Source organism: Protobothrops mucrosquamatus, unplaced genomic scaffold (genome assembly GCF_001527695.2).
Source record: "Protobothrops mucrosquamatus isolate PMUCROS unplaced genomic scaffold, P.Mucros_1.0 scaffold566, whole genome shotgun sequence".
NCBI classification, from domain to species: domain Eukaryota; kingdom Metazoa; phylum Chordata; class Lepidosauria; order Squamata; family Viperidae; genus Protobothrops; species Protobothrops mucrosquamatus.
Window position 1 is genome coordinate 379047 of NW_015386869.1, and position 14470 is coordinate 393516.

The window sequence follows — 14470 nt, forward strand, 5'->3', positions numbered from 1 at the left end:
ACTGGCCTAGGGTAATTTTTAGGGGGGTTTTAATTATATTTTAATTCGACAAATATTTAATATTCTTTTTAATTAATTTTAAATTTGTATTGTCTTGTATGTATTTTAAATAGATTGTCAGCCGCCCTGAGTCCTACGGGAGAAGGGCGGGATATAAATTCAAATATAAATAAATAAATAAATAAATAAATAAATAAATTACCATTCAAAGTTACAGGCACTGAAAAAAATGACTTATGATTGGTCCTTACAACCACAACCTTTATAGCATCCCCATAATCACTTGATTAAAAACTTGTCTGGTTGGGAAACTGATACGTATTTACAATGGTTGCAGTGTCCTAGGGTCGTGTGACTGCCATTTGTGACCTTCCCAGCCATTTGCTAGCAAGCATAAGTCAATGGGGGAAACCGAATTTACTTAATGGCCACCTGTTTCATTTAACAGCGGCACTGATGTGTTTAACAACCATTGCAAAAAAGATTGTAGAATTGGATGTGACTCACTTAACCACCTTGCTTAACAACAGAAAATAATATCCCAATTGTGGTCGTAAGTCGAGGACTACATGTATTTCTACACTGGGTTATCTACATTTTGATTTATTATTTTGGGGCGAATAAGTTTCTGTTTGTGTTAGTTGGAGGGGGGGTTGAAAAAAGCCATGGTGGCACAGTGGTTAGAATGCAGTAGTGCTATTACTATTAATATCTCAGAATATTTTGTAATTGTTCTCTGTTGCTAAGGAGGGGCTGCCTTCTGTTTTTCAAATGACCAAGATCTATTTATCTTCCTATTCTAGTTTTCTGAAATTACAGATCAAAACTTTAGGTCTCTTGTAAGCATGAACAGAGGATTTACTTCTGTGTTCCATTTAACAATATACATATTATTAGGATTTACTGTCTTAATTATTATAGAGGCATTTCTTAAACACTGAAAAAAAGGTGTAGTACTCTGTGTAGTATTCTATTTGTACACTGGAACCATTGTATGTGTGATTTCCTTGTAAACTGAGTGGGCTATTCTGTAGCATAATTGAGTATTGAATGTTTAAGACCTGATATTTTATTATTTGTTTATCAATATGCTAATTATACATGACCTCATGCATGATGATGTGTTTTCAAATAAATCAAATCTACAAATAAATAACTTGTGAACAAATAGAAATAGAAAAGCTTTGTTAAGGATAATACTTTTTCATGTACTTTCTTTCCCAACTATGTATTCTATGTTGGACTGCTGGCTGCTTTTGGGAAACCAATCCAATCTTTTTGCGTGAAACTAGTTGTGCAGTTCTATAGGTAATGTGTTTTATGTTTAGACTTCAAATTACTTATGTTGTGTTTTTTATTATTTAGCTTGATCCAGTGGCATACAGGCTAGAACCTATGATTATTTCTGATTTTGATGTGAAACCAGTCCTCATTCCACACCACAAAGGCAGGAAAAGACTCCATCTTGGTAAATAAAGTGTATTGAAATATTTTCTAATATCTGACTTGAATATAAAGCTAATATGAATGTTATAAAGCACAAACAGAAGAAGCTTGCAGAGAGAAAGCAACAACATACCAAGATAATAAAACTTTCAGTAACAATTGATTGCATGTTGCATGAGAAAAATATTTTATAAAGCTTTCCCTCCAAACTGCTGTTTTCTCCACATTGGTAATTTTGGGATGACTAGTGGTAAGGAATACTACTATTTGTAAAAGTGTCTGCCATTTAGTCTGTGTCTTTAACCAGATATCACAGTGTGTGAAGGCAAGAAATGGGTTGTTGAAGTAGAGAGTGAACAAGAAAATAAATAGGGCAGAATTAAAGTAGTCATATAAACAGTTTATTACAACCGTAGTAAAATACATATGTATCTATGCAGCATTAGTAGGTGCCTAAGCATAAAATGAAATAGGCAGAGCTGAAATACAGTGATGCTTTGTGAATCCTTTTGAATTTTCAATATTTTTGCATAAATATGACCTAAACTATGATCTGCTCTCCATACAAGTGCTAAAACTAAAGAAACCTAATTAAACAATGAATAAAAAAACTATAGTTTTTCATTAATTAATTAGGAAAAATGATCCATATCCACATATCACAGATTTTTAAGGACCATTTTAGAACATCTACAGCAGGGATCCCCAACCTGTGGGCCACGGCCCACTACTGGTCCATAGTCTGCTGACCCAGTGGCTGGCCAGTGCACACATGTGTGTGCGCACTCCCCCCGTTGTGCTAGTGGTTGTATGGGCACTAGCACCCTGTTTGCGCATTCGCGTGGGCGCTAGCAGCCCTGTTTGCATGGGCGCTAGCAGCCCCCTTTGCACATGCACGTGGGTGCTAGCGACCCTGTTTGCACATGTGCACGGGCATGAGTGCTGCTGTGAGTGCCGCGCGGGAGCGTGCAGCTCCATTTGCACATGCGTGTGTGCAAATTTGCCTCTCCTCCCTTTCCCTCTGGGCCACCAACCTGGAAAGGTTGGGAACCTCTGATCTACAGTACTCGTCTGAAATTAAGAGCTTATAAAAATATTGTTTTTTACTCACAGTAAAATAACAGTGGTCAGTACTCAAGGTTACAATTATATGTTTAGTACAGTGCAGCTACAGGTAGTCCTTGGTTAATAATAATAATTGGATATAGAGTTTTGGTTGCTAAGTAAAAAGGTCGTAAAGCCCAGAGTCACTTTGTGTGAGATGGACAGCCACATAAATTTGATTAATAAATAAATATAGTGATTTTAAAGATTCAGAGTCCAATCTTTAATGAGCCTGCTTAGATTAATTAGGACTGTGCAGTACTTCAGATTCAGTCTTCATTTAATTTATTTTGCATATGAAGAATTCAAAGGACTCCACAAGCCTACTGTTAATATAAATGAGAAATGAAGCCAATTGATTGATTCAGGAGGATCCTCTACCAGGTTAATAAATTTAAATATTTTTAAAACTGTCACAGTGAACCAGAAAAGCAGTTCAGTCTAAATACAGTTAACAATAAATGATTGTCTAAAGAACAGAACAGATTTTTTTTGTTGTTATTTAATTGAAGCTGTATTCTGTATTTATTTTTAGGTAACTATTTAACATTTGTATTTAACAAAGTGATTGCTTTTTAAACTTGCAGTGGTTGGAACAAATTTTTATATATTTTTTTCCATCTTTCTTTTTTATTAGAATTGAAAGATTCTCTCTCTCGAATGGGATCAGACTTGAAACACGGCTTTCTCAGCTCTTTGAAAAGTGCTTGGCAAACCCTTAATGAATTTGCACGTGCCCATACCTCTTCTTCTCAACTCCAAGCAGAATTGGAGAAAGTGGCCCACCAGATTAAAGCAGAAGAGGAAAAAGACGAGGCAGAAGGTTACTTGATACAAGCATATGGTTTTCAGTAACTGCTCAAAGTGATAAAACTGAAATGTATCTCTATCTCTTTGCTTGCAGGATTGAAGTCTAGAGTCTCGTGGTAGTCACTCACCTCTCATACTCTGAAACTTGATAAAGCGTTGTTAGTTTCTCCAATATGCAAACTTTCATTTTTATCCTGGAAGGGATAAAAGTTACAAGATTTCCTCGAAGGGATAAAAGTTACAAGTAGTCCTCAACTTTACAACCATTTGTTTAATGACAGTTTAGCAGGGGTAGTCAACCTTGGCTCTTTTATGACTCGTGGACTTCAACTCCCAGAATTCCTGAGCCAGTTTGGCTGGCTTAAGAATTCTGAGAGTTGAAGTCCACAAGTCATGAAAGAGCCAAGGTTGACTACCCCCTGGTTTAGGTTATGACAGCTGTGAAAAAAGTGACTTACGACCCAAGTTGTGACTGTCACAATATATCTGAAAAGCACATGACTGCAATTTTGGTGCTTGGCAAGTGGCTCACATTTATGACAGTTGCAGCATCTTGTGTTCAGCAAACACAAACTGTGACCTTCCCTACCTGCTTCTGATAAACAATTGGGGAAGCCAGGTTTCCTTAATGATTGTGTGATTTATTTAACAATCACAGTAATTCACTTAATGACCACAGTAGAAATGGTTGTAAACCAAGTCCCAAATGTGGCTGTAAATTGAGGACTACCTGGTACTTCTAGTATAAACCTTATGTTGCACATTGTATATGCCTTGGTTTAATCAAACACCATGAAAAACAGGACAAGTTCTCTAAATGAAAACATTGTAATTGCCTGAATGTAATCAAATATTGACTTTCTAGACAGAATGTCTGTTTTATTCTATCTGTGTTGAATTTCTTTTATTTAACTTTTCTTAAACGATAAAAACTAAAGCACTTCTATTGAAAAAAAGAATCTGAAGTTATTGTTGCAATGAAATATAATTTGACATTATCTTTGAAGCGCTCACCTCTTTATCTGCCTACTCATAACCTGCTGCTGGTTTTAAATTCCAGTGAATTTCAAGGTAAAATGAATATTCCTATTGCGTTATGGACTAACTAAAATATATTCAAAGCCTAAGTGGTTACCATACAAATCCAGGAAAAACATAGCCTCTTTAAGAAGCATCTAATTGAAAGCATCTATCCTGGAACTGAAGCACGCTTGGTCACTTTAGATCAATTATTACACACATCACTGGGTGCTGTTTAGGAAATCCTGCAATTTATGTTGAATGTAAGCATGTGTGAAAGGATAGCTTGTTTTCTGAAAGTTTCTGAATATGCAATATAACAAAGTCCCTCGGATATTTGTTTTTTTCTTAGCATATATTCGCAGAAGTGTATATGTACTATATCAGGAGAAAAATTGTAAATGTGTTTTAAATAAGCCTAATGAAGTATTGTAGTAAAGAAAGAGAGAATGGCAAAATGAGGATTCAACTTTCATTGTATTTTTCATTCTCATTTTTTTCCCCTGAAGCAGAAAAGATAGTGGAAAGTCCAGAACTTTCAAAGGATGAAGACTTGAATATAAAAATTGGTTCGCTAAATGGAGGCCGACGTATTGATTATGTTCTTCAAGAAAAACCTATAGAAAGTTTTAATGAGTATCTTTTTGCTCTACAGAGTCACTTGTGCTACTGGTAAGAATTAATTTTTTTATAACAAACAGTGCTGCAAAATTTTGTTTCTTTAGATATCTCTCTTTTGGTCTTTTTAAAAAAAAACTTGTATTTTTCAGCTGTATTTTATCTTCTACGTTTAGTATTTGCAGCAAAGGTATAAACTACCACACCATAGTCCAGCAAGTAAACAATCAATGCATTTATAAAATCCATATATAGGAGCCATGGTAGTGTAATGGTTAGAATGCAGTATTACAGCCTGACTCTGCCCATTGCCAGGAGTTTGATCCTGACTGGCTCAAGGTTGTCTCAACCTTCTATCCTTCTGAGGTTGGTAAGATAAGTACCAAGATTGTTGGGAGCAATATGTAAACTGCTCAGAAAGTGCTGTAAAGCACTATGGAGCAGTATAGCTATTGCTATTGCTATTGCTATTGCTATATATCACTAGCACCTTTTTGCATGTGGAGTCTTTGATACTGTCTGAGCTTGGTTGTTTCCTTGAAGATATTTTATTAGCCACCTAGATAACAGCATCAGTGCTAATGAGTATGGGTTCTGCTCCCTGCCACTGTTAGTTGGGGTAGGGTTTTCTCCTTGATTGGGGTGTTGTTTTCTGCTTGATTGTTTTTCTGGTGTTAATCCCTGCTTATCTGAATGTTGGTTGCTGGAGAGGATGTGTTTTGGTCTTTTTGTTTTTTTCTTAGCTTATTATTGCCTCTTTTGAATGGCATGTAAATGTGGTTTACCTGTATATGTCCATTGATGGGAGTATGAAGAAAAAAGCATGATGAAAAGTTTAATCTCATGACATATGGATAAATCCATCTATAGTTTCAGCTAGAAACTGTAAGACCAAACTACATCCAAAACACTCGGGAATTCTTGGAAGCTTGTCATTTAGGCAAATCAGCCAACAATAGGCATATACTGTAGATATAAAACACATTTACACACTATTAAAAAGTGAGAGTAAAAAGCTAAGGAGGAAACGAAAAAAGACCAGTACCCATCCTTTTCAGTAACCAACATCTAGATAAGCAAGAATTAATACCAGAAATCAAATCAAACATCTTTTTATGATCTTTGACCTACCTATACAATAAAAAAGGAAAGTATGTAAATCAACAACTCATTGTCGGGGGGAAAAAAACCAGTGAAAAAATAAAACATATCTAATTAAAACTTTGCACAATTGTATCACCTGATAAAAGTATTTGGACACCTGGTACGTGAGTGTAGAGTTAACATCTCAAAAAGTAATAAACAGAAAAATTATCAGTATGGCCCTCAAATTTAGGGATGATTGGGCAGATCAGAGTACATTTGGGGGCATACTAAAAAAAACATTGAGGATATTAGAAAAAGTTTCTATCTCCCTGGATCCACAAGAGCAAAGTCTCTGTAAATAAGGAGTCCCGTAACATTTTCCCACTGATAGTCCTGATGGAAAATACTAGAAAAACAATCACGCCCAAACAAAACAAAAACAACTACTAAGGTGAAAACCACTCCCCACCTACAGTGGTAGGGCAAACTACTGTATATAAACAGGATGTAAACCCCACACTCACTAGCACTAATGCTGTTTACTAGTTGGGTAATAAAATGCAAGCAAACAAACAAGGTCAGAGAGCACCAAGGACTCCACAGTTTAATCCTGAGCTACATGTATTATCTTCTATTGGCACCTTTTTACATTTCCTTTAGATTACTTTCATTGCCTCTGTTCTGAAATGTGATTTTTATGGACAATGATATGAGATACTTAGTGTTATACTGTTCCATCAATTTAAGAATAAAGGACCTGTTCATTGAAGTGGTGTTACACAAAACCAAGAGCTTCGTTTCAGACCACAGGAGTGGGCAATTTTTTATACCACTAAAGTATCTCTTTAGTTGTAGCTCTTTAGATATATTCCTATATTGACTTTATAGCATTTTGGTTTAAAAAATAAAATGAGGGCTTGTATATGTAGTTTATTATTTTGCTAAAATCTTTGATGTGGGAGCATTACATCAAATGTTGTATTTGATGTACGTTAGTAAAATATACCATCCAGCTATTTCTTATCAAATATTATGCCACAGCATTTGCTAGCCTGATATCTACTGGGAGAAAACATGAAATCAGTGGTCTTTTTTCCTTTAGTTTCCCAACAATTTTATCCTTTATGAATTTAGTTTACTACACTTTAAAAATTTCCAAGTTGATCACCATCACTATATCCTGAGATTGTAAATAACATCATTTATTTTTCTTACGTGCCTTTTTTTTTTTAAAAAAAGTAGGGAGGCTTAGAATTTACACCCCAGTTTGCCTGCTTATATTTTGCTTCAGAAATATTCCAGTTTCCTTTGCTTGGTCTATGCTGGAAGGCAGCTAGGTACTATTTCCATAAGGTGGCACTCTTGCGTTAAAGAAAATTGTATTGATTAATAAGTTATACAATTGCTAGGCTCTTACACAGGCTAAAGTCAAATACCTCACTGATTAATAAAATAAACCTTGAGGTAATAGACAAACAATATTTTTTCTATTGATAAGAAATAGTTTCTCTCTCTCTCTGAAATCAAATTTTGTTTTTTGCTAAGAAGCTTGATATTAGGAACAAAAGGATTTATTTACCATTGTTTCCAAATGCATTTTATTCATACAATCATTTGTATGTCACATACAATATTATGGGTAACTCACAATTATAAAAAACAATAATAGGGAAAACACAACTCAGTAGTACTCTCTACCACTACATTTCATGCACCACATGCCTGTGTGAAAGAGTGCCATTTTAACAATCTTCTAAATTTTAGCATGATGGGAGGGGGGGCTCTCCTGGTTTTGGGAATCAGAGTTTCAGAGTATGGGGGTTGCTACTAAGAAGGCTATTCTGCTATGCTACCATCCACTCTATCTCTTACTTACAGCTTCCTCCAAGCTTGAGCATGTTAGGCAGGCAGATTCTACCTGAATATTAGATCCAAGAAGTAGAAAGATAGAACATAAAATTTAATAATATAACAGCAATAACAATATGTCCCCAGTTTTATTAGCAGTGGATTCTTCCTTGTAATATTGTTCAGAACAGGATTAATACCCGTTAATTAGAATTACAATCAAATTGAAGCTATAAATGTCACCTGATCAAAAATGTAAAATAAAGATGAATTTTATTAATAAAAGTTACAGAATACATCCAAGAAACAATTTTTTCCTATTGTAGCAGAGCTTAGAAACTGCTAATGTGATGTTATTTAAAAGACGTTTAATTTGCTGAGGAATTTGAGCTGCCGGCAATAGAATGCTCGTAGACCAATTGGTTGAAAGGAGACATTATAAATGTAATCATGGTCAGTTCAGTGGAGATTAAAACAGAGCCTGAAATCATGATAGATAGAATAAAGTCTAAAATCAGAAGTCTAAAATCAAGATGATTGAGATGCTGTGTTTTGCATGTTGATGTTAAAAGCATAGCTGAAGGGTTAAATGACCTAAATAAACTAGTATGATATTGCGGAGAGACACGTTTTTGAGACATGTTGGAGAAATTCACTTGAAAAGCAATCAAAAGCACCAGGATAACAATTTTTCAATCAGGGACTTTGCGTAGTTAGGTGTTTGCCTCCTCTGCATTACAGCATAGAATAAGCTTGTTCAAATTAGGCAATTCGCTGAAAATTAGCATGTTTTTTTTAATCTGCAGGGAATCAGAAGATACCTCTCTACTTCTTCTAAAAGAAATCTATAGAACTATGAATGTTTATCCTGAACAACCACAACATTGATATCAGAACACCTGTAATACAAAATGTGTAAGTAATACCTCATATAAATAGAATACAAATTATTCCCTAAGAAGTTCAGACTCCCTGATATGGAGGTGCTAGTATGCTTGAAATATATTTGTATCATTTTGTGTACAGGTAGTACTCGGGTTACAACCATTCCTTCAGCAACCATTCAAAGGGGTGATGACACTGAATAAGGGGGGTTATCATGTTATGAAGACAACTGAAAATGCTGGGACTGCCATCGTGAAGCAATGGGGCCATATGATGACCCCATTGCTTAGCAACATAAGTTCTAATCTCAACTGCTGTTGTAATTCAAGGACTAGCTGTGTGTTTCATTTTAAAACATTCAACTGTGAAGATTTGAATTACAGTAGTGGCCAAAATTGTGGAAACCTTTTGGAAAAAGTGTACAGTAGAAATGCCACCTTTGGTTAAGTTTCCACCAACTTATCTTCTAATTTCTTTATAACTGTAGCCTTGTTCACTTAATAATACTATTTTACATCGCTTTCTGGGCACCCAGTCAACTCTTTGCACCATTACTTTAATTTTATTACGTTTTACAAGCTCACTAAATGAAAGAACACAAAAACTCCAACCAACTTGATAGCGATCACATAACTCACTGACAAATGTCCTCCTCTCAGCTTCAATACATGACATCAATAACCGAATCCTACTGTGATCTGATTGGCTCATTGCCAAAACAAGATGACACCTGATTGGCTCATTGGCTACAATCAGATGAAGGAAAGCTACCTGATATCAACCTAATCAAGTTGTGCTTCCTTTTTCTGGTTATTTGGCTATAACTTTTCATAGAATACAGTACAGATAATTGAACAAACTTTCTTACATTACATTCTTGATTAAATTATCTTTCCATTGATATATAATTTTATGGTACTACTCCAAAAAAAGTGGTGTTATTAGCCATCAAACCTCAAAAATACACATTTCCCAAAAGGTTTCCACAATTTTGGCCACTACTGTACTTTATGGTAATTTTTCTGACCTTAAATGTTAGAAAAGCCCTATTTTTTAATTTTTTCCTTATCTCCTCCTTACCAGTTAATTTGATAAGCATGTTAATGTATTTTTTTTTCATTTTCTTCAATTATGGCACAAAAAAGCAATATCAGGTAGCTGTCGGGCATAGTCCAAGTGGATTGGGATAGTTGATATATTTGTCTTTTTGATACCATTGAAGTTGCAACTCTTATGTCTTCTTTTTGAGGTTAGCTTCATTAAAGATATCTAACATCATGTTAAAATAATTTTTAGTACTAATGATGTAATCCCTCTTCTGCTTATAAAAATTATTTTATCAAATTTTGCATTTTTGAAATGTTTTTCGGCTTGATAGGCCCATGATTCTTATGAGGAAACTGCCCAAATGAAACAATTCTGCTTATTAATATAAAATATATAACTTAAGCATATAATGGTTAGGACTAGTTTTATGTTCCTCATCTTTCAGCAGTTTGCAAACATCCTTCTGTTAGGAAATATAAGTACATGTTAGGAAAGAAATGATATTTTTCTCTTTTTAAATAACTTTATATTCAGAAAATCAAAAGGGAAACAAATATGTAGCTATCTTTACAGGATCAAATGCTGAAACACTGATCTCTGTTTAATCTATTCAATGAATTGCCATTTTCAGCTGATCTACATTCAATTTTGATTAGAAAAATATGTATTGCAGAGTTTTGTTGAGGAATAAATGTGTTTTATTTGGCTTAAGTCATTTTAACTTGTATGAAGAATTTGCTATATGCTTCTGCATTAGGTACCTCTGAGCATTTAACATATTTTGGGATCAATATATGTGAAATATTTATCACTTAGCAATTTTTCTTATGCATACACAGATAACCTATTGCAATTAGAGTAAATAATACATAACAGTAGAAATTATTCTAGTTACTCCCAGAGTTTAGTAAACAATTTATTCACATCATGCTGCTTCATGACATATTCATGCTTCTTCTTGTTGAGAGAAGCTTTGTTTAAAATATATAAATAAATGCTTCTAATCTTCAGCATTTATACAGATTGTAACTTAAATGTAAAGTTCCCAAATGAGCCATCTGCAGAAATAACAATGGAGGAAAATCTCCTGCAGTTGCCACTTGAACCATTGTCAAAAAAAGTTTGTAGAAGCACATTTGCCAAAATTTCTGTGATTTTATTGCATTGTTTCGACAATAAAGGTACACTCTGTATGTTTATTATGCAGTAGCTTCTACCTGAAAAATAATATATATTAGCTTCCCTTTCTAATATGGTACATTACTCTAGCAGTACATCAGAATAGAATTTACACCTGGGGCTTGATGCAGTCTACCCGAATGACACAGTCTATGAACAATTCTTGAAGCTGTTTCCAAAGGCAGTTCAGTTGGCTATTAGAAAGATGGGGTTTGTGCACATTTTCCATTTCCCAATACAGTTTTCCTTCTTTGCCTCAATACATAGCATTTCTATCATTCAACTATCACATGTATTGCATCCACTAACATTTCCTTCAGGAGAAACATACCTACTTACTTATGCATGAAAAGTCCTATTTTTGAGACAAATATGCAGATTTCCTAGGAAACCTTTTTTTGCAGTAGGTTACTAACTGATATGCAACCCATGGGACTTTTCACATGTAAGAAAATTGAAGTGCCAGAGGGAAAATTAGGTTGAAATTTTACTGGCTTCCATACCAAAACGGGAACAAGACTGTCATTGCCTCCAGATTTGTTTTAATACATTCTATAAATGACTTAATCCAACTTTAAATGTTTGATTTTAATAGAAGCAAAAAGCAATAGGTCCTTTCTATGTATACCGAACTACACTATTGAATATTTGAATCAACTATTTCTGTGAAGTTAGGTGTAGAATTCTGTCAGAAGAGCATTTTAGAATATTTTGATATTTTGGGGGTAAGCAGGAAGTGTTATTCTTTTGATGTTTGCTTTGTCATCATTAGACCATAATTAAGGGTAGAATTACTGTTTTTATGTTTTTAAATTTGTTTGCTGCCCACAGTGGATTGAAAACATGATTATTAAAAATAAATAATTTGCACAAATGGCCACTGTTCGATGCTTAGTTCAAATTTGCATTGAGTTGTAAACCTTTGTAGCATCTAAATCTGACTAAAAATATTTTTGTAGGTGTCCATTGTACAAATAAAAAAAATATGCTAAAAACAAGTTATTTGATAAGATGGCTTCAGTTTATAAATCTTTTATAAAATCTTCTGGTAATAACATTAAAAACAATAAAAATAAGATTATGATAATTATTGCGAAAGAAATTGTAATTATGACAGGATTATATCTTACACAGATCTGTTTTTTTTTCCTCACGCTCTTTTTTCCATTAGCACTGGTATGGGCAGAAAATGTCCTAGTAAAAATTAAATAGATAGAGACATTCCTGTGTATTTCTAATGATATTTTTTCATTTCTTGGCAAATGTGTTTGCAGTTAACAAAGTTTTCCATAGCTTACCGTCTTATCTATTTCTCTTTTTTCAGCAATTCTCATCTTTGTTTTGGCTTGCTAATAGCCTTTGAAGAAAAAGACACCAATTCCCTATCCATAGATGACAGAAGTTATTTCAGTCTGCAGCACTCCGTTTCTAAGCCACCTTTTTGTGTCATTTAGAAAAAAAAACATTGGGTGTAGAATTTTTTTTTTTTTAAAAAAAGAGTGTATATACTGTTTTCAAAGCCTTGAATCACTTGTGGCATTTTTGCCAAATTTGAGTCATCTTTTTTAAAAAAGATGCACGCAAATTAATAATTTCTAATCTGTCTTGGTTCTTAAGCTTATCAGGCCTGTGTTTTTGATCAGGATTCTATTTTTTAAAATAATATCTTCATGGTAAATAGCAATAATACTTTTATTTAATAAATCCATTTGGTCCGATTTCTTTAAAAATGTAAACTTAACATCAAATTTATTTAATATACTTTTACATCAAGCCATTATATTTGCAAAACAAATAATTGGAATCAATTTCATACAACAGCAGACTTACCATTAAGTTTTTATTAAAAACTTCTGAGCCTCTGAAAGAGATGCGTTTTTATTTTCGTGACAGGAACCTTTACTCTAAGTTATATAGAGAATTGTTGTAAACTCAACATTTATACTTGTTTATTTGTCTGCTTATTGAGTAGAGAACATTGATACGAACATGCTAGGATACATGACTTTATATGTTGTTTGAGGACTAGACATAGAAAAATATCTGCATTAATGGCTCTGGGAGTGGAAAGTGCTTTAATGATCAAATTTAGTTAGTCCTTTGACATTGCATAGTTTTCATAGCAAAATATCTGAGAGTTTCATAAATAATTTCAACACTGGACTTCTGAAGCTTATTTTCTTTTGTCACTTTTGATTCCCCCCCCCAGCATGTTAAGTGATGTTTTATTAAAGCGATATTGTAATGATATTGCTATGGGTTAATTAGGTATTTTGTTTCCAAAAATATGATTTTGCTGGGTGCAAATAATATTTATCCTGAAGCAAACATTATATTGGTTCCTGAAATGAAGGACCAACAGAGATGAGATTTGTAACTTGATAACCTTCTGCCTGTTGTATGGTCTATGCAATTAAAAATGTATATTTTTAAATTAATAGAAGTAAATTCATTGCAGCATATTATCACATAGCTATTTTGTCTTTAAGAACTGTGATATTAGTGGCCTTTTGGGAAGGTTTTATGGTTCTTTTGGTGATTCTGATACTATTTTCTGAAAGCAAGATTTTTTTTTCTTATTCTAAGCATTTGCTATGCTCTTTGTCATAATGAAATTTAACATGTTTCTTGTTAAACCCGAGTAAATTCCAGCATAGAAATAGTGAATGAAGCAGCTTCTTGTCATAGAATAACTGGAGAACTCATTCAGTATTATCCAGATTAAACTTATCTCTGAACCAATGTTTCTCAACCTTAGCAGCTTTGAGGTGTGTGGATTTCATTTCCCAGCATGCTGGCTGGGGAATTCTGGGGATTGGAATCCACTTAAATTGGTGAGGTTGAGAAACATGGCTCTAAACAGGTTTCAAAATTATAAATTTGGTATCCAGATTACATTCCCAGTCATTTGGTCACATATAAAGGAAAGAAAGACATGCAAAGGTTTTCAAGAATCAGCAACAGTATTGTGTATATAGGATGTGTTGAAGTGAAAATGTAAAGTGAGGAAAAATAAATGTAATGATTTCTACTATGAAAAATGCAGAAGTATTTATTATCAAGTTTAATTTAAATAAGCTCATTTTCTTTTTGATTGAACATTGTTTATTGCCATGGAAATAAATAGTGCAAACCTGATAACCTGTTTTTGGATGTTTGCATAGACTAAAGAATTTAAGTTTGGTTTTGAATATTTTAAATTCATCAAAATATTTCAATTTCTGCAAGTATGCCATATGCCTTATTCATTTCAATATATGGATAAATAGTTTGTTACAGATTACACATTTAGTTTGGGGATGGAGATGGAGATATCTAAAGTATAAACTTAATATTGTTACACTTCACATTAATTAACCTACTTGCAGTGCACATTATCTGTTACTGCTATCCTTGCTTATATATTTTATTTAATAATTGGGTTTTA

General features: G+C 33.6%; 1 protein-coding gene across 1 annotated transcript in view; it reads left to right on the forward strand.

Annotated features, from left to right (window-relative positions):
* SEC23IP (SEC23 interacting protein) overlaps positions 1-14178 on the forward strand; it is a 37919-nt gene extending 23741 nt beyond the window's left edge. The window contains exons 15-19 of the mRNA XM_015817231.1: positions 1366-1468; positions 3188-3373; positions 4893-5052; positions 8739-8847; positions 12368-14178. Coding sequence (XP_015672717.1) covers positions 1366-1468; positions 3188-3373; positions 4893-5052; positions 8739-8820 — 531 coding nt within the window. The 3' untranslated portion in view covers positions 8821-8847; positions 12368-14178. The remainder of the gene's footprint in view (positions 1-1365; positions 1469-3187; positions 3374-4892; positions 5053-8738; positions 8848-12367) is intronic.
* The last annotated feature ends 292 nt before the right edge of the window (positions 14179-14470 follow it).